The 26,398-nt window shown below is 31.7% G+C and overlaps 1 protein-coding gene across 8 annotated transcripts in view; it reads left to right on the top strand.

Annotated features, from left to right (window-relative positions):
- The window catches only part of LOC106872380 (protocadherin beta-15), a 348,275-nt gene that overhangs the window by 82,846 nt on the left and 239,031 nt on the right, over window positions 1-26,398 (top strand). For 7 of the 8 annotated variants that reach the window (XM_014919356.3, XM_014919357.3, XM_014919358.3 and 4 more), the window contains exon 2: window positions 6,772-10,463. In XM_014919356.3, coding sequence (XP_014774842.1) covers window positions 8,058-10,463 — 2,406 coding nt within the window. In that variant the 5' untranslated portion in view covers window positions 6,772-8,057. Of the gene's footprint in view, window positions 1-6,771; window positions 10,464-14,276; window positions 14,623-26,398 lie in introns of those variants that run through there. The other variant, XM_014919360.3, reaches the window with a different exon arrangement.

Raw genomic sequence — 26,398 nt, 5'->3', positions numbered from 1 at the left:
TATAATCAAACTGATGTCTGCTCTGTCATCAAAATATATTCTTCAGTATTTCTTGGCACTGAGTGGTATAAATGTTAGTTTGTTGTGTGCGTGTCTGCATGTGTGTGTGTGTGTGTATGTATATATGTGTGTATGTTTTGTATTTATTTTTGTTTTGTTTTTACATAAATAATTCACTACATAATAAAAACATGTACTTTCATCCTGATGTGGAAACAAAATTTACAGACAGTGTCTACATAAACAACATTTGATTTTATTTTAAAAACATTCACACCTGTCATTATTTAGTAGTGATTTGTTTCTTTTCTTTCTTTCTTTCTTCTATTTTCTACTTACTCTTAGAATTCTATTGTATGTGTTCATCTTATATATTTATAAATATAAATATATATATATATATATATATATACGTTTTTTTTTTTTTTGCATTTCATTCACTATTTTCCACTGCTTGCTTTTAAAATAATTTCATTTAACATGATTTTTGTACTGCATAGTTGGAGATGATTTGAAAGAGAAACAAACAAAAAAAAAACTCACAAAATTATCAGTTTTTTTTTTTTAAAAAGAGGGGGAAAAGGATAAAGAGGACAGAAACAAAAAGTATGAACCTGCCTAATTATAGTATAATTTTCAAGGTTTATACATACAAACACACAATTGAAATATCTAGTCTAGTAAATTATTTTTTGGAGACTTAACAAATCTTTAAAATTGTTTCCATGTACAAAAAGTGAGTAACACATTTTCACATTTTTAACTTTCAGTTTCAAAGTTCCATAAATATTTTTCTATCAAACTTTGACAGAATCTTTTGTGTATAACAAGCTTAGTATCTGCATTTATGTATATCTTTCCCATTTTTAATATTTGTGTTTCATGAAAAAAAAAAGTATACACAAGCACATGCACATACACACACATATGCACAAACACATTCACACATACACATGCACACACACACAGATATGATTATATATATAAATATATATATAAATTTATGGTTTGTCTTTGATGGGTTGTAAAAAGTATATGTATATCACTGCATACATATATATGTATATATATGTTCATATGTATACATATATATGTGTATATGCATATATATATATATATATGTGTGTGTGTGTATATGTGTGTATATACATATGTATCTGCTTATATCTATATATATATATACACATATATTTATATACATATATATTTATATGTAGATATACATACATATACACGTATATACAAGCACACACACACACATATATATACACATGCATATATGTATATGCATATATATTTATATATATATATATGTATATATATATATATACATATATATACACATATACATATATGCATGTGTATATGTGCTTGCGTGTTACTGTGCAAATGTATATTCAAGTATATTATGTATGTACATATATGTGTGTGTTTGTGTGCATATATATACATACATATATATACACACATAGACATCTAAATGTATAGGTGTGTGTTTATACATATAAATACATGCCGATATATATATATGACTATATGTAAGCACACACATACACAAGATATACACATATGCACACTCATTTACATACAGATATATTATCATTATTATTATCTCTATACATATGTACATGTATAAACATATACACATTTTCTTTAATTCAGAGCAATGACTTTCTTTCAAATTACTATAAATATATTAAAAGATAATATATTCTTTACCTAAAGTTTTTGTACATAGAAGTTTGACTATTCAGAATTAAGCTATCTCATTTACTTAGCTAACTATTTAATTTTAATACACTTTAGCTATTTCTAATCCATAAAACTTGAAAATTGTTAAATCATCTTTTTCATATTTCTTTTTCTTCATAAGAAAAGTTTTGGGGTCTTTTAGCAGTTTAGTAATTTGTCTTATATTTTCCTGTTAGAATGCTTTAGGGGAAGTAGAATATACTTTGCAGCATAATTAGATATTAGTTTGATATGTTTGGTATACAAAACATTTATATAGTGATCACCTTATGTTCTAGTAGCAAGTAGTATTGCTATCTTGTTTAAAACTGTCTTACTGAAGATTTTATCTTATTTCAAATTAAGCTGTTTAATAGTTTTTGATTATACAATTGGTGAAAATACCTTGTCCATGCATTTCAGTTAATTTTGGCAATAAAGAATTTATAGACATTTAGTCAATACCTGTTGTTTTTCAATTTTAAGTTTATGTTTGGAAGATAAAGTGAAAAATATCTTAACATAGTAATGTAGAAGGTATTAACTTGGATGGGAATATTTTAGAATGAAAGGTCTTGCAGCACAGAATCAAATGTAGCATCAAGTGGGTTAGATTATCAAGTGGATTTTAATGTATTAGTATTTGACTTTAATTAAGTTGCCTAAAATACCTTCATACACACTTTAATATGAATATGAAACTAAAAAATCCACAGAAAGGGAAATTTGGTCAGTCTTATTATATAGCTGAATGAGAGCTTAAGTATAACAAAAATGAAGATATCTTGTAATGAAACCTAAACTGGTTTGGAAAACTATGCTTACAAATATAATATTTATTCAAGTAGATTGCTTTTTTTTTTTTTAAATGAATTTTATACAAAATTATTATTTATCATATGTTCATCTCAGTGTTATTTTGAATTTGAGTCAGTTTTCCACTATTTCAGAACAGGTAGAATCATTAAGGCATTGGCAAAAATATTTGTTGTATTTAGTTATGGCCCTTTATGTTCTGAGTACCAAGCTTTCTGGGGTCAAGCTTTTTTTCTTTCATCCTTGTGGGGTCTACAGAGAATAACAATCAGTCAGATACTGGTGGTGATTTAAGGCATTCTAGATGTGAACAGAGTTATAATGGAAGTCTAGAACTTACCATATTTACTTGTGTATAAGTTACACACATATACAAGTCTCACCCTTAATTTAGAGTTAAATCATGGTGTGAATTTTTTTCCTTCATAGTTTTAGGTTAGCCCCACATATAAATTATTTCTCAACTTTTCAGTTAAAATCAAGGAAAAGTGGTATGACTTACACTCAAGTCAATTAATGGAAGTAACACCAACAAACAACTGCAAATTAGGTGTGGCTTCAGCAACTACAACTTTGTTATAAAATGTATTTATTAAAGCTGAGTGAACTAGTTCATATTTGACCATTGATAAGATCAGCTTATAGCCATAATCAGATATGATGACTGGCACAATCTCAAATTATTTCTAAAGGTAAGGTAGCTATCATTCTTATATCAAGGTTTTCAGATGACAGAGATGCAGAATTCCTGGGTGATATTGCAGAATTCCTGGGTGATATTTTACCCATATTCAAAATCTGAAACTTCCACTGAAAAAATTTCTCTGAAAAAACGATGAGGGAAAATATTTTAAGTTTCATAAGCAAACTGTAGTTAAATATAAGTTACATATCTATCGATTGGTAAAATTAAAGATTCATCAATAATTTTTTTTTCTGTACATTCCTCCCTAGAGGTCCTTATGCACTTGCAAATCACTCTGAATGCAATGTTTTCATAACATTTTGCTCATCTCGAGTGTGCAAAACACTGAGTTAGGTACTCCACCGCATCCTCTTGCGTTTTTATTACACTAAACAACATGTAGTAATTATGTCTTATACATGTATTAATATTACATGTAGGTTACAATTAGTGTAAGAGTGCATGCAGACACACTTACCATTGACAAGCGACAGTAATGAGACAAGAATATTCTGTTTTCTAGTGCTTTTTTGTCTTGAAGTAGGACTTCGTAAGGTTCGACATTTGAGCTTGATAGGCATGGAGTTCTTTTTAGTATTCTCTCGTTTTGATGTTTGATATTTATATATATTGCTGTACCCTCCATGATACATTTGGCTTCTTTAACGTTGTTTGTTGTGAACCACATCGCATCTGTGTATATTAGTGTTTTATCAATGCAGCTTCCGAATGTGAAATTATCAGAAGCTTAGCATCTCTTTTGGCCACCTAAGGCCGTTTCTAATAGATCTTAAAATACAGCTTTTTCCACTGTTGGATGGACCCATGATGCTAGTGTTAAAACATCAAACAACGATGTAAAACTTCCCAATTCACAATTTTGCATCTGAATCGAGTTTCAGCTCTTGGAATAAAATGCTAATTTTGGTACCTTCATTAATTTTAGGAGAGAGAAAAAGTGTCCGTATAACTGATATGTATTTAATATAGCAAATAAGAAAAGTAGAAGATAGTTGTTGAAATTGCTATTTAACCAAAGGCCAGGTCAATTCTGATTGCACAGACTAATGCTCAAAGGCATTCCAGCTATGACCACATCTCTGTCCTCTTTCCAGAATAGTATATCTAAAAATACACTAATATTTAATGATTTTCCTTCTATAAGATAGTAGTGTGTGATACTAAGGACACACAGCTGTTTCTAGTAATTTCTGTGACTACATAGGCTCCTGTATTGTGCTAAATAGAAACAAAGGGTATTTAGCTCAGGATTACTTCATCGCTTTTTCAGAAGTTCATCATAGACTACAATATTCAATGGTGTCTTATTTTTAAGATAGTGGAATGTGGATTATGTGAGATTTTGTTACTATTGCTAGCATGTTTAGAAAGTATGTAAAGGTCCTAACTTTTTTTAAGCTGGTAGTTGATGAAAGATGAATAAGGATCAGTCAAAGAAACAAAAGTAACTGGGGTTATCAAAAAAAGGGCTCAGAACCCCAGAAAAATAAACCAAGTTAGACACTTATTTCATATTTCAATGTTTATTATTTTTTGCTTTTCTTTTTGTACCAAATATATTTCTGTTGCAAATTCTTTCTCTTTTTATGTTCCACCTGATCTGAAAGAGAGAAAAATAAACAGATTAGCAAAGAAATGTATACATATACATGCATATATGTATAATCTTAGTATATAATGTATATCTGTATATATCTATATCATATATACATATATACTTTATAATGCATTATATGTATATAGACACATATACTTATAATATATATATCCATAACTGTGTACATAACATAATATAAAATAATTTAATATATGATATATATTACATATATATATATATATATATATATATATGTATGATAATAAATATGAATGTGTTTAGATATACACACACAGACATATATCCATAGAAACATACAAGGGACATATATGCATAAACACATATATAAATATCATCATCATCATCATATGATGTCTGCCTTCCATGCTGGCATAATTTTTATCTATCTATCTATCTATCTATCTCTCTCTCTCTCTCCCTATATATATATATATATATATATATATATGTCTCTTCTTTAACTATGTCTTTCTCTTTCACTCTCCCTTTCTTATTCACCTGCATGCCCACTCCACACAAATGCATGCATACACATGCATACACACATACATGTGGGCAATCACACACACACTCACACACAAAGAGTTTCGGTTTTGATGGTTCTGTTAGTTTAAGTAGAAAGAATAGGTTTATGGATTTACTTGATTAGTTTTGTATCTGCGGATCAAAGTGAACATTATCTGACCTAAAAAAATCAGGACAAATTCAACGATAAGCTAAGCTAGTTTGAAGGGCTGTAATGATATACAATCAATACAATCTAGATTCATGTTCGCTCTGGTTCTTGTTTAGCTGAAAGATTCCTTTCTGATTTTTGTCAATGGTTTGTCCTTGCTATTTCATTTGTAATATCTATTATCGGAAGAATAGAATGTTGTTATTTTCATTTCTTTCTTTCATTTATACTTTTGCTTTTTATTTTCATATATTTATATATATATATATATATATATATATATATATATATATATATATATATAATATGTAGGTTCTCTTTTGTTGTTGTTAAGATATGTACACCCCCTGTTAAACAACTTCTATTTTCTTGATGAAAGCACACAGACCCTGGCATTTAGAAATATGAAAGAACATATGTTATTCTCTCATCTCTATATAAGTAATATTGGATACTCAGACATCAAAATGCACATACAATAACACACACATATATATATATATATATATATATATATATATATATATATATATATATATATATATTTATGATGTGTATTGCAGGATACATACATATATATTTATATATATATATATATATACAATACATACACACTCACATATAAATACAAACACACACAGGCTCTCATATAAGGCTGACAGATACACACAACAACGGCAACAATATATACATATGAAAGGATTCCTTCAAAAAAATACTTTATTGCATATACTTTATACTTGATAATTTCATTCTGTTATTCTGTGTTTTGTATTTTTGTTTTGTTTTTTTTTTATAAATTATTTCATTTCTCTTTCTTCTTTCTCCACCTTACCTTTTAGTGTGCGTGTGTGGTTTTTTTTTTTGCTTTTTCCCTGATATTTATGGTTGCTATTGTTCTTTCTATTACAATAGTGGTAAAGCATACACACACACACACATACACACACACACACACACACACACACACACACAAATACATATAATCTTTATAGTGACCTCTTCCATTATACAGAAAAAAAATAAATAAATAAGAAATAACAAAAAACAGAAATAAATAAAAAATGAATAAATAGTAAAATAACAAATGAGACACCGTTAGCTTTCAATTTTACTGGAAGCAAACTGTGCAACATTGATGTATTTTCATTACAGAGAGTGAATACTTCCTTACTGTAAATCTCTGTTAACTGGGTTAATGTATCTCTATACCTTTCATTTCAGGAATACATTCATGATGCGGCAGTATAAATTGGCACCCTTGCATTCCACATTCATTGGGTGATTACCTCTTGTTGTCACTTTGTAAACCATAGGATGTCATTACTCTTGGGAAAGTTGTTCATATAACGAACAACAAGCAAGCATCTGTTATTTTGTGCAAAAATACACACACACACACACACATACATAGATACTTATAATAGTAAAATATTATTACATTACACTGCACACACACAAACACATACACACTCATATATATAGTATACATACATACATATATTTATGTATGCATAAATAAATATACATTCAACAGAAGGAAAGAAAGAATGAACAAAATTACAATTTATGGACAAAGACAAGAAAACCATGGAGTATTTGTATTTGGATCGAAGAAGCAAGTACATGTTTATAGAGACACTTAAAGTAGCCAGACAATGTATGCATGCTAAGCGGCATATTGGGAGTTCATGGGAAATCATGTGCCCGTGTAACAATGTGGATGAACTTATTGGTTGTGATTGATGCTTCATGTCAGAAGACATTGCAAATGAAATTAGTTTCAGCCATGGTGCTCTGCTCCCAATTGTCCAGCTTCTGAAACATATCAAGTAAATGGGTGCTTAAAACGCCGATAATATCTGTAAGGTGAAATATGTAGAAATGAAAGCAGCATTCATTCACTGCTCTGGTAATGAGAGATGTCTTCCTGCAGTATATTGTGACTAAGAATAATCAGGGTCACACAAGTACCAACCAAGATTAAATCATGCAACGTTTTGCAGGAAAATTAGCCTCGGAATACAGTATTTTACAAGAAAATCAATGTTGATAGCAATTTTCAGAGCAGATATCCTCCATTGTTATATATTTCATGATCTGCTCCTATAATTACTATATATATATATTAGAGATAAGATATATATACAGATATATACATACTCGTATGCGTATACATACATAACATATGTATGTGTGAGTGCATGTCAGTGACAGATTCACATTATTTATGAGTGCAAGGCAACGTATATATACATACTTGCACTTCTATATATGTGTGTGTGTGTGTGTGTGTGTGGATAGATGTTTTTTTTTATTTTTACTCTATATTAATGAATGCCATAAGAATAATAGGATCCAATCACGCCAGGTTATTATGTAGTAGAATCTGTTCACTTGATTTAGATACTACAGAATTCAATGTTATTGTCAAATATATGAACACTGTCTAGAATAACCATTCTTACTGAAGCTGTTGCATTCAACTCTTTGATACGACCTTCTAAGACATGTTAATGCAGGTGTGTATGTTGCTGTTTTGCATGCATTCCTATGAATGTGTAGATTTTACATACCATGTAAATGAAAATGAAAATCCAGGAATATATTTTGGTGATTTAGGCATAGATACTAGATTCATGGAGAGCATTTCATCTAAAGATCATAGTTTGATATGGTTTAGCCAACTCCAGGAAGATAAGATAGGAAACTTATTGTTTAATGTTTCTAAAACTGGAAGACTTTACACTGCTAAGTCACTAGATGCTGAGTCCCTCTGTAAGTACAACACTGAGTGCTCAGTCATGGTCGATATTGCTGTGAGAAAAGGAAAATCATTTGCCAAAATTTTAGAGGTGAAGGTTATTATAGAAGATATTAATGATAATGAACCAATTTTTCCAGATAATGAAGTAAATATAAACTTTGATGAAACAGATGGCAGAGGAACTATGCGTGCTATACCAAATGCTGTAGATAAAGATGTTCATTTATTAAATTCACAAATCTCTTATGAATTAATAAAACAGGAAGATGACCCATTCACTTTAGCTGTTTCTAGAAGAGTCGACAGTTCTTACTCTCTAAGTATAACATTAGAAAATAAGTTAGACAGAGAAATAAAAGACAATTATATGTTACAAATAATTGCTAAAGATGGGGGTACTCCATCAAAACATGGTATTTTGGATGTTCAAATATCAGTTACAGATGAAAATGACAATCCACCAATATTTTCTGAAGACATTTACAACATTACAGTGAATAACAGACAAGCAAAAGAGATACCAGTTCTTATCTTGTCAGCTACTGATTTAGATTCAGGTAAAAATGGAAATGTATCATACTATTTTAGTTCCATGACATCTGATAGAGCAAAATCGTTTTTTGAAATAAAAAAAAATACTGGAGAAATCTTTCTTCGCAAAAAATTTAAACCAGAAAAGAAACAAACTTATAAACTATTTATTGAAGCCAGAGATAATGGCAGTCCTCCTCTGAGCTCTGTTGTACCAGTTGTGGTAAATATTATCAATAAACAAAACAATGCTCCAGTGATTGAAGTAAATTTTTCAGAATTAACTGGAAACACAGCAACAATATCTGAAGCAATGGAAGTTGGCAGCTTCATTGCATATGTGAAAGTTGTTGACAATGATATTGGTTTGAATGGACAAGTGACATGTGACCTCCAGCATAATAAGTTCACTCTTCAGAGTCTTGGTCAGAAGAGATACAAAGTATCAGTAAAGAAGACTGTTGATCGAGAAAGTGAAAGTAGAATAAATTTCACAATAACTTGCAGTGACAGAGGAACTCCTTCTTTGAAAACAGAACATAAGTTTTCTCTCAAAGTAACTGATGTCAATGATGTAAAGCCACAATTCACAAAAGAAACATTCAAATTTTTAACATATGAAAACGAAAAGTCTAATTTCCCTGTTGGGTTCATTAATGCTACAGATCCTGACTTAGGGATTGGTGGAGACCTTACATATGCTTTACTTAGCAGTAACCAGCATGTTCTTCCTTTTGAAATTTCTGACTATGGATTTATTTTAGCAAAACAATCATTAGATCGGGAGCAGCAGAGTATTTATAAATTCAAAGTTTTAGTAAAGGACAATGGAACCCCTTCGTTAAATGATACAGCAAATGTTATTGTCGAAGTTATGGATGAAAATGACAATGCTCCATATTTTGTCTTTCCCAGTGTGGATCCTTTCAGTCTTGATGTTTACTACCAACCTCAGAGTAGCAATGATATAACAACATTAAGAGCTTCAGACAGAGATATTCGGCAGAATGCCTTTCTGAAGTATGGAATAATGAAAGGTAACAATAGACAATTGTTTTCAGTGAATCCATACACTGGCGTCTTGTCCTTTTCTCGTACAGTTTACCAAAACGATGCTGGATCATATGCACTCAAGTTTTTCGTCAAAGACAGTGGTACTCCAGTTTTATCAGCAACAACTACTTTGTCTTTAACATTGACTGTAAGTAACAAATCTTCAACAAAATTTACTGCAGTTAATTTACAATCAGATGACAAAATACATATTAATCTATTTATTATAATAATTGTTGCTGCAGTGACAGTGTCAGTATTACTGGTTGTCTCCATAACTATCTGCATTGTCAGAAGAAACAATCTACAAGGCAGCCAACATATATTTAGAACAGATCCACAGAAACGCCATGTTGGCAGGAATACAGAATCAGAATATTCTTGTGCAAAGCAAGTTTCATCTATTCATGAGAGCCCTGATGTCTTACAAAACATTGACAAAGATGAAGATCTGCCTCACATGTGGTCTAGAGGAAATCTTTCCTTAGAACATAAATCAAGCCAAAAACTCCGGGATCCTTCAATTGAGATCCACTGTCAAACACTTACCAGTGGAAATATTCCTGTAAGTAAATAAATTTTATTAATTTCATAGCTGTAACATCGTTTCTGATATCTATACTTTAATAATGTTTGAATAAGTAATTGGTTGTAATTCCTGCTAATATGTCTTTTAAAACAATAACAAACTAAATATTATATCATATATTTTAGTTGTAGCTTATATACTTAAGTGTATCGTTTTCTTTCCTTCTTGTGATTTTTAATTAATTAAAGTCTGCATTTCAGTATATTGAATGATATTTGTGTTAAAAGATTAGTAATAATTTATTTTAAAATTTCTTAAAATTATTCCTCAATAATTATTACTATAATTTTGCTAATTTACTGATGCTACACACATGCGCATGTGCACATGCACATACTTATACACACTCACACACACACGTGCACTTAGACACAGACACATTCAACATCTGTAAATTAGTAAACTATTAGTAATAATGTAATAATAATGGTTATTAATTTTATGTCCATATGTATGTATCTGTATATATATATATTTGTGTATATGTGTGTGTATGTCTATATATATATGTATATATTTATAGATAGATGACTAAAATATGCATGTGTGTGTATAAATATTGTTCAAAACTGAAAGTATTTAAAGCATTATAAACAAACCATTTGTGTATGTACACAATTTTTAAATTTAAGAAATATTGTTATTCATGATAACTGATATTGTTTAACAGAGCACATGTTTCTCAAGTTAAATTCATTAAAAAATAATTACTTTTGCAAGAACTGGTCTATAAATACATACTGTTTGTATCAAATGGTTTTGTGCATGCATTCCTGAGTGGATTGTTGTATATCTTTGAGCACATCTGTGGGGCTGTGTTTGTGCAGTAATACTTAAAATCATAAACTTTGCAAATGGAATTTAGTGTTAGATTATTATTCTAGTTCAACATATTCAATGCAGTTGGTTCCAATCTGAAGGTAACTTATTCCCTTCTTCTTGCCGGTGTCAGAGGACCTAGAAACAGCCATAGATCCCCTATTCTTCCTCTGATTAAACCATAAAGAATACTTGTTAAGCTAATTATTTGGACGTGCTTCAGCTTTTTTCATGATCTCATCTGCAAATCATAGGCTCCCTGAATTAAATGTATTAACACAAACTTATGAATTTTTTTCATGCCTATGATTACGCTCTTGGAATGGTTGGGATTAGGAAGGGCATCCAACCATAGAAACCATGCCTAATCAAACTGGAACCTGGTTCAGCTCTCTGGTTTACCAGTTCCGGTCAAACTGTCTAATCCATGCCAGCATGAAAAGTAGACGTTAAATGACGATGACGACGATGATGATGTCCCTGTTATTTAGATTATTATTTCTTTAGGGCAGTGGTTCACATACATTTAAAGTTCAATACCTCCTTTTTCTGAATGGCATTTTACAAATGCCCTTACTGAAATAAAATTAAAAAATCCCCCATCAGACTATCAAATTATTTTAATGTTTTAATCAAACACAAGCTACTTTTGACCTCTGGTCTATCACCAGCCATATTTATGCTTACTGATAAAACTATGTCCAACTCACATTTTAAACCCAACAAAGAATATTTTTGTGAAAAATATTTTAAAAATATAAGTATTGCATCTGGTTTAAATACATTTTTTAAATATATTAGGACCCTTCAAAATACCCAGTACCTCATAGCACCCACTTGATATTTGTTTTTCTTCCTTGAGCTCACAATGCCTCCAGATGTACACTTCGTGGACTTAGATTGATGATATAAAGCAACAAAAACCACTTTCGTGTCACCTGTCATTTTTATATGAGTGATAATAAACATAACTTGAATTTATTCACTTTGCTTTGAAAGAAGTGATATAACTTTTTTTATCATTATTATAATGATGCTTGCAAGCAGACAACTGAAATCTGCAAAATTCCTATCCTATCACTTGCTGGTATAATTTTACACATCAATATATATTCAAATATTTCTTTTTAAATCTTCACTATTGAATAAAGAAATATTCCCATTCTCAAGGTTGATGAGCACAAGGCATCTTGTTTGACATTCTAATGATTGTGATAAGCCCCTGTCCTTAATTATTATTTCTAATTTAGGCAGGAGGCTGGTAGTTTTGAGGGGATGAGCATAGTCTAGTCAGTTTATTCAACCCAGTACTTAACTGGTACTTAACTTTAGTAACCTCATAAGGATAAAAAGTGAAATTCATCTCAGCAAGATTTGAATTGGGAATGTAAAGAACTGGCTTCGCACTCCATTGGTTATAATGACGAGGGTTCCAGTTGATTCAATCAATAGAACAGTTTGCTTGTGAAATTTATGTAGAAGTGGCTGAGCACTCCACAGACACACATACCCTTAATATAGTTGTCAGGGAGATTCAGCATGATGCAAAATGTGACACGTCTGGATTTTTGAATTACAGGTGCAACTCATTTTTGTCAACTGAATGGACTGGAGCAACATGAAATGGAGTGTTTTGTTTGAGGATGCAACATGCTACTGAGGATTGAACTCATGATCTTATGACCATGAACTGAATACCCTAACTATTATGTGATGTGCATTCACAAAAAGCTGGAATGAATACTGTTAAGAATATTTGTGAAAAATATTTTTAAAATATAAGTATTGTATCTGGTTTAAATACATTTTAAAAAAATATTAGGACCCTTCAAAATATCCAGTACCTCATAGCACCCATTTGATATTTACTTCCTTTCCTTGAGCTCACAACGCCTCCAAATGTACACTTCCCCTCAGCCTAAGAATCGTGGACTTAGATTAATGATATAAAGCAACAAAAACCACTTTACCTGACACTCTAGCAACTCTGTCAATTTGCTAACTTTCTAGGGCATGTGTCCAGAAATTTGAGGGGTCTTGTCAATTATATCAAGCCCAGTAAATTATGAATGACTTATAAAATGGGGATCTCTGGAATTCCCTCTCTGCATATTATTATTTTTCCTACAACCATCGACTTACAGCTGCTTAAGAGAAACATTAAGTACATCAAGTGAATCCATCTCACCAGTCATGAGAGGCCTTTGAAAGGTACTGACACAACACTGTTCCCAAGATTCAGCCAATAAATAGTTATGATTGTTTCTGATTTAAGCACAAAACCAGCAATTCTGAAGGAATGTTGTATGATGATACCATTGGCCTCAGTACTGGTCTGGTGCATTATTTTATTGACCCCAGAACGATGAAATTCAAAAATGACCTCAATAAAAGACGGACTGAGAAGGTAAAAAAACTGGAAGATATACAGTGACTCGTTCAACTAGATGCTCTAATGACTCTGCCAATTCACAACATTAGCAATAGCAATATAATAATAATAGTATAATTCAACAATAGAGTATACAATATCATTAAAATAAAATAGATTACTCAATATCATTAGAAGAAAAAAAATAATTAAAATTTGTGAATGAATTGTTCTTTTGAGCAATATGATTTTCTTAGGTATGGCTATAATTACAAGAATAGCTTATAAGCAAAGGTATGGCTGTGGGGTTAAGAAGTTAACTTTGTGGCCAAACAGTTTGGATTCAGCCCCTCAGCATGGTACATTAGATACAAGCTTTCTACAATTGCTCCAGTTTCACTGATGACCTGTGAATGAGCCTGGTGGATAGAAACAGTATCATAACTGTTGTGCATGCATGTGTGTGTGTGTGTGTGTGCGTGCATGCATGCATGTGTGTGCATATGTACCTTGATGTTCATACTTCATTTGTCTGCTTCAGTAAAACAGTGTGATGTTGATCTTATGATTGGTTGTATTTCACTTTTACAATCCTGTAGAATATAAAGATCCCTTACTTGTAAAGCAAGTAGCAGGTGAGAGTTGACGACAGAAAGAACATCCTGCTGTAAAATCCAACCTCAAAATCAATTCTCATTCAAGCCATGCTACCTCGGGAAAATGAACATTAAATAAATGAACAACTGAATACAATGTCTGAAATATGTTTTCCCTTGTAGTCAAAATATTGTTGAATTTTAAGATATATATATATATTACAGCTTTATTTTTTTAAGAAATATTTTTAAAAGAAGCAACTCAATGTAACTTAAACTTGTGCAAAGTTTCAAGAATCAATAATTTAGAAGTATAAAATTGAAATTTATTACTGTTGCTGAAATTACATGTCTGAAATGTTCATTCTATTCTGTGTAATGTAGTTGTTTACAATTAAATTTTCAGAATGCTTTAGCATTTCAGTTTTTTTATGTTTTTCTTTTTTAAATTTCATTTCCATTTTCAATAATAAAAATCCTCTTTCATTCCTATTAAAAATCCTTTCCGGAAAATGCATTTTCTTAAATTGTAAATCTTGATTTTTATTGTTTTTGTTTGTGTCCATTTAATAATTGTCAATTTTGAAGCAATTTTAAATTCTTCTTTTATCCATTAAATCAATGACTTTTGTTTTCCATTTTTCCTTAATTAGAAGGCGGGCTTTCTAATTATTAAATACACTGAATTTTAAATCTTCGTTGTTGAGTAAAAATTCTTTTAAGCTCTCTGAATTTTAAATATGCCATACTAAAGCTGCACTACCTCCCTATTCTCTTTAGTTCTAATCTAATAATCTATTTTATAAAGCAGATGCATGCCTTTTAAAGATAACTTTTTGTCTCAGATGACGGTTTCAATTGAAATTAGGGTACATGTCTTTAAAACGTGTTATCTGTATAACAGCTATTCTATTTCTGACAAAAGGATTTAAAAAAATAAAGACTGTTACTTTAAATAGAGTTGATATCGTGATGAATGTTTTAGAAATTTACTACTTTCTAATTCCAGTTTTCTATAAAATCATTGAATACAATGATTTTACAGCTTTGACAATTTATTATGTTTTATGTATAAAAGGCAAAATGCAGACTATCTTTAGTATAAGAGAAATATTTGTGAAAACTGAAATAATTACAATAACAATAACAGCAGCAGCAACAACATCATCATCATCATCCTTCTCCTTCTCCTCCTCATAATCATCATCATCATCATCATCACCATCATCGTCGACTACAGCAACAACAATTTCTCACATAGGCAGAGAGGCAGAAATTTAGGTGGAAGTGGTCAATCTCTACCACTGGCCCCAGGATTTGCTCTTTAATTTATTAAACTCTGGGAAGGTGAAAGGCAAGGTTGACCTCAGAAAGATTTAAACATTTTATATTCTGAGTTCAAATCCTGCTGAGTTCCACTTTGTTTCTTCTAATCCTTCTTGTGTTTCATAAAATAAATCACAGATCAAGTACTAGGCTTGATATAATTGATTAACCTTTTCCACCTTAATTTCTAGTCTACCTAAATGAGAGAAAATATTACCAAATTAGTACACATCTCCCTCCCTCTCTCACTCAGTCACCCTCTTAATTTTTTTGATGCGACTCTACTCTATACTGTTTTCTCCCCCATTGTTTCTCTAATTCCCTTTTTCTCCCCTTCACTGTTTTCTGTCTCTTTCTCCCCTTCTTTCTCCCTTTCTCTCTCTCTTGTTGCTCACACAAAATCATCGTCCATCTTTCTTTTCCTCACATGATCATCTTTCTTTTCTTTTAGGACTGAACATACCCTATGTCTCTCTTCTATCTTTTCTCTTGTCAAAGAAAATATTTCTTCAGCTTTCGCTATTTTACCCTCATCCTGGTCTAACAACCCTCCATGTTTGTTTTCATTCAGTTTCCTTGTAAGCCTCCACTATCCTGTTTTCATTCCCAACTTTGACCCTCCATAAATCCTAAATTTTATTTTGGTACTTATGAGAGCAACTGTCTTCGAAGACTCATATTGTCACTCATTGCTTGAAATGAGAAGTAGATAGCCAGCCGATTACTGATGAAGCATCATTCTTTTTGCTACTTGTCCAGTTTTCCATTTGTTTCTCTCGTTGTTTGTATATTTAACTCATTTGTTTTCGTATTTCATGTTGTGTACTGTTGGTGACTCCTATACCCATATATATATATATATATATATATATATATATATATATATATATATATATATATATAAGGTCTGATCAGTAAGTATCAGGACTGGCTTCATGAGCCTGCACATTGGAACTTTGATTTTTATATATATAAATATGTATATATATACGTATATATATATATATATATATATATATATATATATATATATATATATATCAGGTCATTAAGAATGAAATGTCCAATTTTGAACTTAAAGTATATTTTACTCTATCTCAACAAAAAGCAATGCAGTTAATCAAAGTTTGCACCTAAATTATCAACACAATTTTGCCATTTTGTTGATATCTTATTTTTCTGGAGAGCAAGAAGGGATAAAATCATGAAAGGCTGTTTTTGCATCTTCTTCAGATTTGAAATTTTTTCCTTGCAAAATGTTGTCTAATGCCTGGAAAACATGATAGTCAGTTGGTGCAAAGTCTGGTGAATGTAGTGGATGACAGAGTACTTCCAAATTCAGCTCCTGTAATTTGAGTAGCGTTCTTTGTGCAACATGGTTGAGCATTGTCTTGCAAGAGAATTGGCTTGTCTCTAATGACCAATCTCGGTTGTTTAATTGCAAGTTCACTCATCATTTCATCCAACTGGTTGATGTATACATCCACTGTAATTGACTTACCAGGTTTCATGAAGCTGTTGTGGATGACACCAGCGCTGGACCACCAAAGAGACACCATTAGCTTCTTTTGGTGAATATTCTGTTTTGGATTGTGTTTTAGCACTTTGTCTCTATCCAACCACCATGCAGAATCCTTGCTATTGTTGAAAAGAGCCCATTTTTCATCAAACGTAACAATATGAGACAAAAATGGTTCACTTTTATGCCGTGGCAGCAAAGAACAGCAAGTTTCAAGATGACATGTCAGTTGATGCTCATTCAGTTTGTGTGGAACCCACTTGTCCAGATTCTTTATGTTGCTGATTTGTTTCAGATGGTCCAATACAGTTGGAATCAAAACATCCAACCTTGCCTCTAACTCATGCATAGTTTGAGATGTATCTACTTCTACTACAGTTTCCACCTTATCATTATCCACCTTGGTCTCAGGTCTACCATGGGGCTGATTTTCAAGATTAAAGTCACCAGACGGGAACTTCTCAAACCATTGACGTACAGTTTGCTCCTTTACCACATCTTCACCAAACACCTCATTGGTGTTTCGAGCTGTCTGGGATGCATTGGTTCCACAATGGAACTCATATTCATAAACAACACGAATTTTTGATCTATCCATAGGTTCACAATATAATCAGACACTATAAATTGCATTTCAAAAAGTGATGATGTAACTCTTCAATGTTGTAAAACAAAGAATTTTCAGGATAAAAGCTTAGATCTAATGACTGTCAAACTTGGTTCATTAGAAAATCAAACTTTTCATTCTTAATGACCTGTTAAGTATGTATGTATGTATGTATGTATGTATGTATGTGTGTATGTATGTATATATGTATGTATGTATAAAGCCATGTGGATACACTCAGACACACACACATATATATCTATGCATATATATGCCTTCGTCAGTTTGTAATCCTTATTGAGGTTTCATCACAGGTGTTGAAATTACCTGACCAATACCAGAGAAGCAAGTAGCCAATATGTTTATATACACATCATATTTTAGCATCAGAGAACTGGTACTAATAAGAGTTAAATATTGTATTTGGTATCAGTGGCCAGTTGACTTAGTACTTAGGTATTATATGATATATATAAACACATATGTGATATATGTGATAGATATATAAACATGAGAAATTTAGCTGTTTAACAACAGATTGAAAAAACAATTTAGTCTTAAATGACTTTTGGCCCTTATGACGGTCACTTCAGAGTCACACATACAAAACACAACAGTCTTTTGTGTGATTCTCTCTTCTAAATTTCATGTGCAATGCATTGGTGAAACTGAGGCTATAGTGAAAATAACTTTCGAAAGTGCAATGCAGTGGGATAAACTCTGAAATGATGTAGTTACAAAGTGAAATTCTTAACCGCAAAACCATGACTGTTGTGTAGATGTAAAAATTAAAAATGCATTAGTTTTAATGATGGAGTTAATAGTTTGAAAATTTATAATCATATTATATGGTGCAGCAAAGCACTACCTCTGTATCCTACCTAACATGTTAGAAGAGAGGCATTGAAAATTCGCTATCACAGGAGTGTGAGGGAGTTACTGAATCCTACAAACAAATAATTAATGAATAAAGAAGTGACTAATCGACAGAATTTGTGATTAATTAATGGCAAACATAGTTTTCTCAAAATACTATATTTGTTTCAGCTCATGATTTCAGAAGTGAAAATTTTGCGAAAATACACAAAAAAAAAAACAAAAAAAATAAAATAAAACTGAAAAAGAATATTATCATAATTTTTCAAATGTCATCGATATAATAATGTTAGTAAAAAAAAAAGAAAGCTGAAAAGCCCACTCTTACATGCATGCATTGACTAAAGATATCTCAAAACTTAAACACACAAAGCACCACTGTCATTATCATAGCTGCTGATACAAACATCACTGCCACTACTGCTACCTCTATCCTCTATGACAATTATCGCCACTACCAAAAGCCCCATTGCTGTCACCACCACTACTACTACTACTACTACTTTCTCCAAATCAACAAATCTGATAAAATAGGATAATAGTATTACACAGCAAATAAAGGTTAATAAAAATGTTTGCAAAGGTGTTAATACCTTTCCAAATGTCAGAAATACCAAAAACCTTATTAATTCAGTGTTTAATACAAATTCATATAGAAAATGGTTTCCATACACACTGCAATACAGCACTGATGCACTATAAAGAAAATATAATAATAATGATAATAATAATAATAATAATGATGATGTTGATGATAATAATAATAATGATGATGATGATGATGACGATGACGATGACGACGACGACGACGACGACGACGATAATAATAACAACAGAAACAACAAAGATTTATTTTATTTTCTCTTTTATTATGCATTATGTGCATATGTGAGAAAACGAGGGAAAGAGTGTGAGAGAAGGAAATAAATATATATATATAAATAAATATATATATAGTGAGAGAGAGAGAGAGAGAGAGAGTGAGTGAAAGAGAGAGAAAATTGTGAAGAAAGAGATGCGATGAGATGAAATGACAAGGTTGATATTTAACATCTTTTCCATCCAAATGCATAGGATTGGTTTCTGCACAATGTTTCACAGAAGTATACAAAAGGATGGTTGACGTCTATTTTTGGTTGGTGTTGTCAACAATTGACATCTGTGCTATTCTAAATATGGTAAGTTTGAAGAAAAGCACCTGCACTAGCCTACATTTATTTGTAGTATAATTCTAATAGCTTTTCAAAGCTTAAGGTATTCCAAAGTTAGTTCCTACTGAGCTAGAAATACATATATAAAATATTGCAAATTTGAATTTGTTTACATCAAGAAACTTACATAATTCAATTCCAAGTTGCATCTAATAAATAAAAAAAATGAAAATATTGGAAATAATTTCATTTTATCAAGTTACACAGTATTCATGTGTTGAAAATTAAATAACAAAATATACAAATGATTGTTTCTACACTTTTCTACCTCCTAATAAATTATTTCTGTATTTTCGCATAAAAGATCATGATAATATCTAAATTATTAACACATTCACTCTAAAAGATATCGTTTATTGCAATTCTTATGTATCCAACCAAAATCTATAAAACTGGCTGCTGAAATTTCAAGATTATAATAGAATATATAAATTCTGGAAGACTCTGATTAATGATTGAAACAACAGAATAATATTTCTCCTGCTGCTGTTATTTGCTTAATAATAACAACAACAACAACAACAACAATGATGATATGATGATGATAATCCGTTATACTGTAAGCACAAGGCCTGAAATTTTTGTGGGGAGGGAACCAGTCGATTAGATCAACCCCAGTGTATAAATTTATCGCCCCCCCCCCACACACACCAAAAGGATGAAAGGCAAAGTCAGACTCAGCAGAATTTGAACTCAGAATGTGAAGATGGATTAAATACCACTAAGCATTTTTGCTAGGTGTGCTAACAATTCTACCAGAATGATGATAATAATAATAATAATAATAATAATAATAATAATTGATGATGATGATTTTAAATTTGTGAAAGGCCACCAAGTTCGAGAGATGTTTTAAGTCAATTACATCTACAATAATAATAATAATAATAATTATTATTATTACAAATTTTTGCCACGGGGTAGCTTGGGGGAGGTGGGGATGAGTCGATTGCATCGATCCCAGTGTTCAACTGGTACTTATTTTATTAACCTCATAAGGATGAAAGGTAAAGTCAACCTCAGCAAGTCATCCTCAGCAGAATTTGAATGCAGAACATATCAATGGGCGAAATACCACTAGGCATTTCATCCAATGTGCCAACGACTATGCCAGCACACTGCCTTGATAATAATAATAATCATAACAATAAGAGCAATCAAAGGGCACAAACTTCTGCCAAGGCAACACCAACGTCCTCTCAACGATTAGCCAGAGATGATTTTAAAAATGAGAATAGCTGAAATAAACTTGACTGCTCTCACAAACAAGAATACTAAAAATGAACCTGACCGCTCTCAAAAATTAAGTAAAAAAACAGGCAAGATAATTCAGAATTCTTGTCTGGTACCAGATTGATCCCAAAATCTGATCAGTTCATGCCAGTCACGAGGCCAAACATCCCTGAAAGTTTCATCTGAATCCATCCAGCGGTTCTTGAGATATCTTGTCCATTGAGAAACAAGCAAACGCAACTGAAAACAATACCTCCGCCTTCACTAAGGCTGTGGTAATAATGGTTTCAAATTTTGGCACAAGTCTTGGAAGGAGTTGGGGGAAGTTAATGACATTGAGCTCAGTGTTCAACTGATAGTTATTGCCTTGACACTGAAAAAAATAACCGACAAAGTCGACCCTAGTTGCCAAAATAAATGCTGCTAAGGATTTTGCACTCTATGGCAATGACTCAGCCAGCTCATCCTTTTCATCATACTAATAACGATAATTCTTTTTGATTTATGCACAAATCCAGCAATTTTTTCAGGGAAAAATTAGTCAATTTTATCCTAATATTTAACAAGTATTTTTTAATCAATCATTACCTAATCAATCAATCAATCAATAATGAAATACAAAATTTACTTCAGCAGGGTTTGAATTAAGAATATAGAGAGTTATAACTAAATAGTGTAAGACATTTTGTTTCATGTCCTAAGATTCTGCTTATCCAGCATCCTTGATGATGGTGGTGGTGGTTGTGGTTGGAGGTGGTGGTGGTGGTGGTGGTGGTGATAATGTTTTTAACATCTGTTCTTCCATGCTGGCATGGGTCATGGGACGTAAAGACTAATCATAAAACCATTTCTATCAGTCTTTCTCTGTCATGGATATTTTTTATTATTAGCCTATATAAAAATGGAAGGCTAGAAGAAGCATTAAAGCACCAACAAAAATGCTTTGCATTATTTCTTCCATTTTTTTGGTGGGGGATTGCATTCTGAGTTCAAACCCTACCAAAGTCAACCTTGCCTTTCATCCCTGCAGAGTCAATGAAATAAAATAGTAGTCAAGCCGATCATGTTCCTATATTAGAAACAGTTTATAAGCATATATGTAACATTTCTTCCCACAGCATTCATTGTGCACCTACATCATCGGTATGGTTATCTTACCTGCATACAGCAAACAATGTTTTTAAAGCCAATCTCTCTTACTCGATTCAATAGTGTTACACTGTACCTAGTAGTTAACAAGACATCCCCCAACAAATTATGCCCACTTCATTTCCCTTTATCTTTTGAAGCCCATAGCTTGCTTACATATAATATATGATTTCCCCATACTTCATACAGACTGCTTTTTCTCTAGTGAGAGAAGTTCCTTTTTACCAAAAGAGGAAACAAACTTATATCTCTCTTTCTTACCTTACCTGTTATACACCACAAATTCCAGCACTAATTAGATTACCTATGTAAGAGAAACAATCAAATACACCAGTCTGCTTATGGACTTCATTTCAGGCTAATCATTCCTGAACATCAAGAAATATAATCTTTTTATTTCTCAGTAATAAGAGGTAACATGAAACTAAGATCTCTCAGTGCTTATATGCAAGATAGACAACAATTTAATTAGGAAATGCTACTATTTCCTGTGTAATGTAATTCAGAAAATAAATTCAGTTATAAGTCTCTGGATTTTAGCTTCAAGATTTTAAATGTTTTTAAAGAAATTCTTCATTGCTTAAATTGAAAAGTATGTTCTAGAAAACATTTGAAGTAATTTCAAGAATGTTACTTTTCAATTCACTACAATTGTCAGATATAGGTTGCCTATGTGTTATAACAAGAAATAATCGGGGGACCCCTGGAAGCCTAATTTAGAGATGAACATGACAACGTTTTAAAGATTAGTGCAAGATATCTTTTATCTTTTACTTGTTTCAAACATTGGACTGTGACCATGCTGGAGGGTTTTAGTTGATCAAATCAATCCATTGCTTATATCTTATTTAAGTTTGGTACTTATTTTATCAGTCTCTTTTGGGGATGTAAGTTGCACTGGTTGTCTAGCTATTGGAGGGGTGATAAATGCAGTCAAAGACATGCACACATAGTTGAGATGTACATATACATATGTATGTGTGTGTGTGTGTGTACATGTGTGCGTGTGTGTGTGTGCGTGCATGTCTGTGTGTGTAAGTTGGTTTTTCTATTTACTTGTTTCCTCGAATTCACCAGTGTTTATAAGTGGTAACTGAATTTTGAGTTGTTTTGACTCTTATTTGTAGCAATGCTAGTACTGTCTCGTACCCTTGATTATAAATATTTATATATGTGAATATATATTTGATATATATATATATATATATATATATCAAATGTGTCAACGCCGACAGGAAGCGGTCCAGCTTCCTAGGGCTAAATAGCAGTAGTATATTCCCTTATTGGGACTGTCACGTTAAGTTGGCAGTATACAACTACTTTATCGCATCACTACTGCTTAAGTCTCTTTGAGAGATTTAGAAATGTATTATTTCTAATTTTTATATATATATATATATATATATATATATATATATATATATATATATTATATATATATTATATATATACTCACCCAAAATGGAGATGAGTACCAATGTTCCTGTGTGGTTTGCTTGAAAACTTGTACAGTTTTGGTGGTGGTGGTGGTGGTGGTGGTGGTGGTGGTGGTCATCATGATGTTGATGCTGCTGCTACTGCTACAGCTGGTAGTAGTGGTGGTGGTGGTGGTGATGATGCAGCAACAGCAGTGAAATATACTTTTAGTGATTGTATTAGTTCATGTCAAATAGTATGGTTTCTGTTTAAAAAACATGTGTGAGTTATATTGATAACTCCACATAAAATTGATAAAAAATTATATTGATAAAAAAATGTTCAGTAATTTTCAATAAAAGTCTTTTCTTTTACTTTCTGTATGATCTGAAATTTTAAATATTTGAATTATCTCGATAATACTGAAAAAGATCTGTCACAGTCACTTCTTGATTTAGTGTTGCAGATAAAGCACTTCAGTAGTTTTGTAAAGTCTACTTAACCAAAAATGATACAAGGAACATTCAATATTTTAATGTGCAGATTTAATTAACATATCAAATTAGTAGCATAGTTATGCAGTAGATATGAACTCTTCATTAACAGACATTTAAACAAAGTAAAGTGGCTATTCTTTGTTACTCTTTTTTTTTTATGCCAAGAAATGTGATAGAATTCTTCTCAGCTAGACACTTTCAATACTTGGAACTAGCAGAAGAATCGACATTCAATGGATCGAATATTTATATATTTATTTTAGATTTTGAAATATTAACTGTGTTATATGTTAAAAGACATTTAAGGAATGAAAAGAAAAATTATCTTATGATTTGGCCATTAATATGTTGTTCACTGCTATGACGGCGAGCTGGCAGCATTGTTAGCACATCAGGTAAAATGCATAGTAGTATTTCATCTGTCTTCGTGTTCTGAGTTCAAATTCCACTGAAGTCTACTTTGGCTTTCATCCTTTTGTGGTCAATAAAATGAATGTCAGTTGAGCACTGGGGTCAATGTAATTGACTTACTTCCTCCCCTGAAATTGCTGGCCTTGTGCCAAAATTTGAATTCAGAATGCTGTTTACTGCTAAGGTGGTGCTTTGTGTCATTGAAGAAAACCCTTCAGTTCATGTTATTGCAATCTATGTAGCTTATAAGGCATGCCAGTCCTTTGCTAGTGCAGCCCTTTAAAGATTGTAGTAGTATGATGAGGGATACTATTTTTAGTATGTTGGATGACAACAAAGATGTTCATTTTTATTGCATCTTGTTATTAGGGTTTAGCCCTACATCATGCCTCATCAAGCTGACCATTGGTCTATGTAGGTGTAAGGGGTAAAGACCTCTTTTGGTCATGGATGATCATGGGATTGCACCTAGAAAGTTCCCTTCTAAGGCACAAGTCCAGACAAGGTTGTTTATGGAAGACCAACAGTCACCCATGCATACCAGCCTCCTCTCTCTATGCTACTGATGTTATCCAAGGGAAAGGCAAAGGCTGATACAGCTTGGCACCAGTGATATCACAAATCATTTCTACAGCTGAGTGAATTGGTGCAACATGAAATAAAGTGCCTTGCTCAAGAACACAACCTGGTCCAGGAATCGAACTCACTACCTCATGGTTGTGAGTCTGATGTGCTAATCACTGAGTGATGCACATTCATGCAGGTGTATGTTTCATCTAATATGTCTTACCTTGTTTCTAAGATGGTGAAATGTGTGTTTTGAGAGAGATTAAACCACTATTTCTACCAGTTTTAGCAACCACATAGAGGCCTTCTCATTGGCTTGTAATTCTATTTATTGTTACTTGTGGTGTATGTTTGTACGTCTGCCTGTTTGTATGCATGTATGCATATATGAATGTATGCATACATGTATGTATGCACCTATGTATACATGTATGTATGTATGTATGTATGTGTACATGTCTGTGTTTCAGAAATAACAGAAGTGACATGGATTCTGTCACATTAAATGATACAAATTATTTTTCTATTTTCTATTTTGTAATACTATGCTTGCCATTTTTTAATTCATTAAGGAAATGATATTAATTCTTAATTTACTTTACTCTGATCAAATCTGTAACTATTATTTCCATCACATATATTTCATTTAAATTACACTCCTGTCAAATCTGCCTAGCATGTGTCTTTCTGTATGTGTTTTTATGTCCACTAGTTTCAAAATAAAAATTCTAAAAAAAGAAAAAGAAAATGGGAGAGAGAATACGTGAGTGTGAGAAAGGGTGAGAGAGAAAGAGATAGAAATGAAATAATGAAAAAGTAGAGAAAAATCTGCTACCAAAATCTATCAGTGCTCAATCACATCTGAATATATTTATATATTTATTTATTTGTCTTTTACTTGTATTTGATATTGTTCAATATCTTTTATTTTTAAAAATAATTACATTTGGTACTAGTTTCCGTTTCGTTATCATATTATTTATGCATTGCAAATACATACCCACACCCACATACATATGTGTGTGCATATGCATATATATATATATATATATATGTGTGTGTGTATTTTTCGTGTGTGTGTGAATGTGTGTATGCATTTATTGAGAGAAAACAGAAGTACTTCTTCACCATTGTTTCATCAGGAATACATGGCCATCAGATGCATTTCTTATTTTTTTATTTTACCAAGGCAGTGAGCTGGCAGAATCGTTAGCACGCCTGGTGAAATGCTTAGCATCTGCCGCTATGTTCTGAGTTCAGATTCCACTAAGGTTGACTTTGCCTTTCATCCTTTCAGGGTCGATTGAATGAAT

Source organism: Octopus bimaculoides, chromosome 14, assembly GCF_046866305.1.
Source record: "Octopus bimaculoides isolate indiv1 chromosome 14, ASM4686630v1, whole genome shotgun sequence".
NCBI classification, from domain to species: domain Eukaryota; kingdom Metazoa; phylum Mollusca; class Cephalopoda; order Octopoda; family Octopodidae; genus Octopus; species Octopus bimaculoides.
Note: the sequence above shows the minus strand (reverse complement) of the source record. Positions and strands in the feature narration are given on the sequence as shown.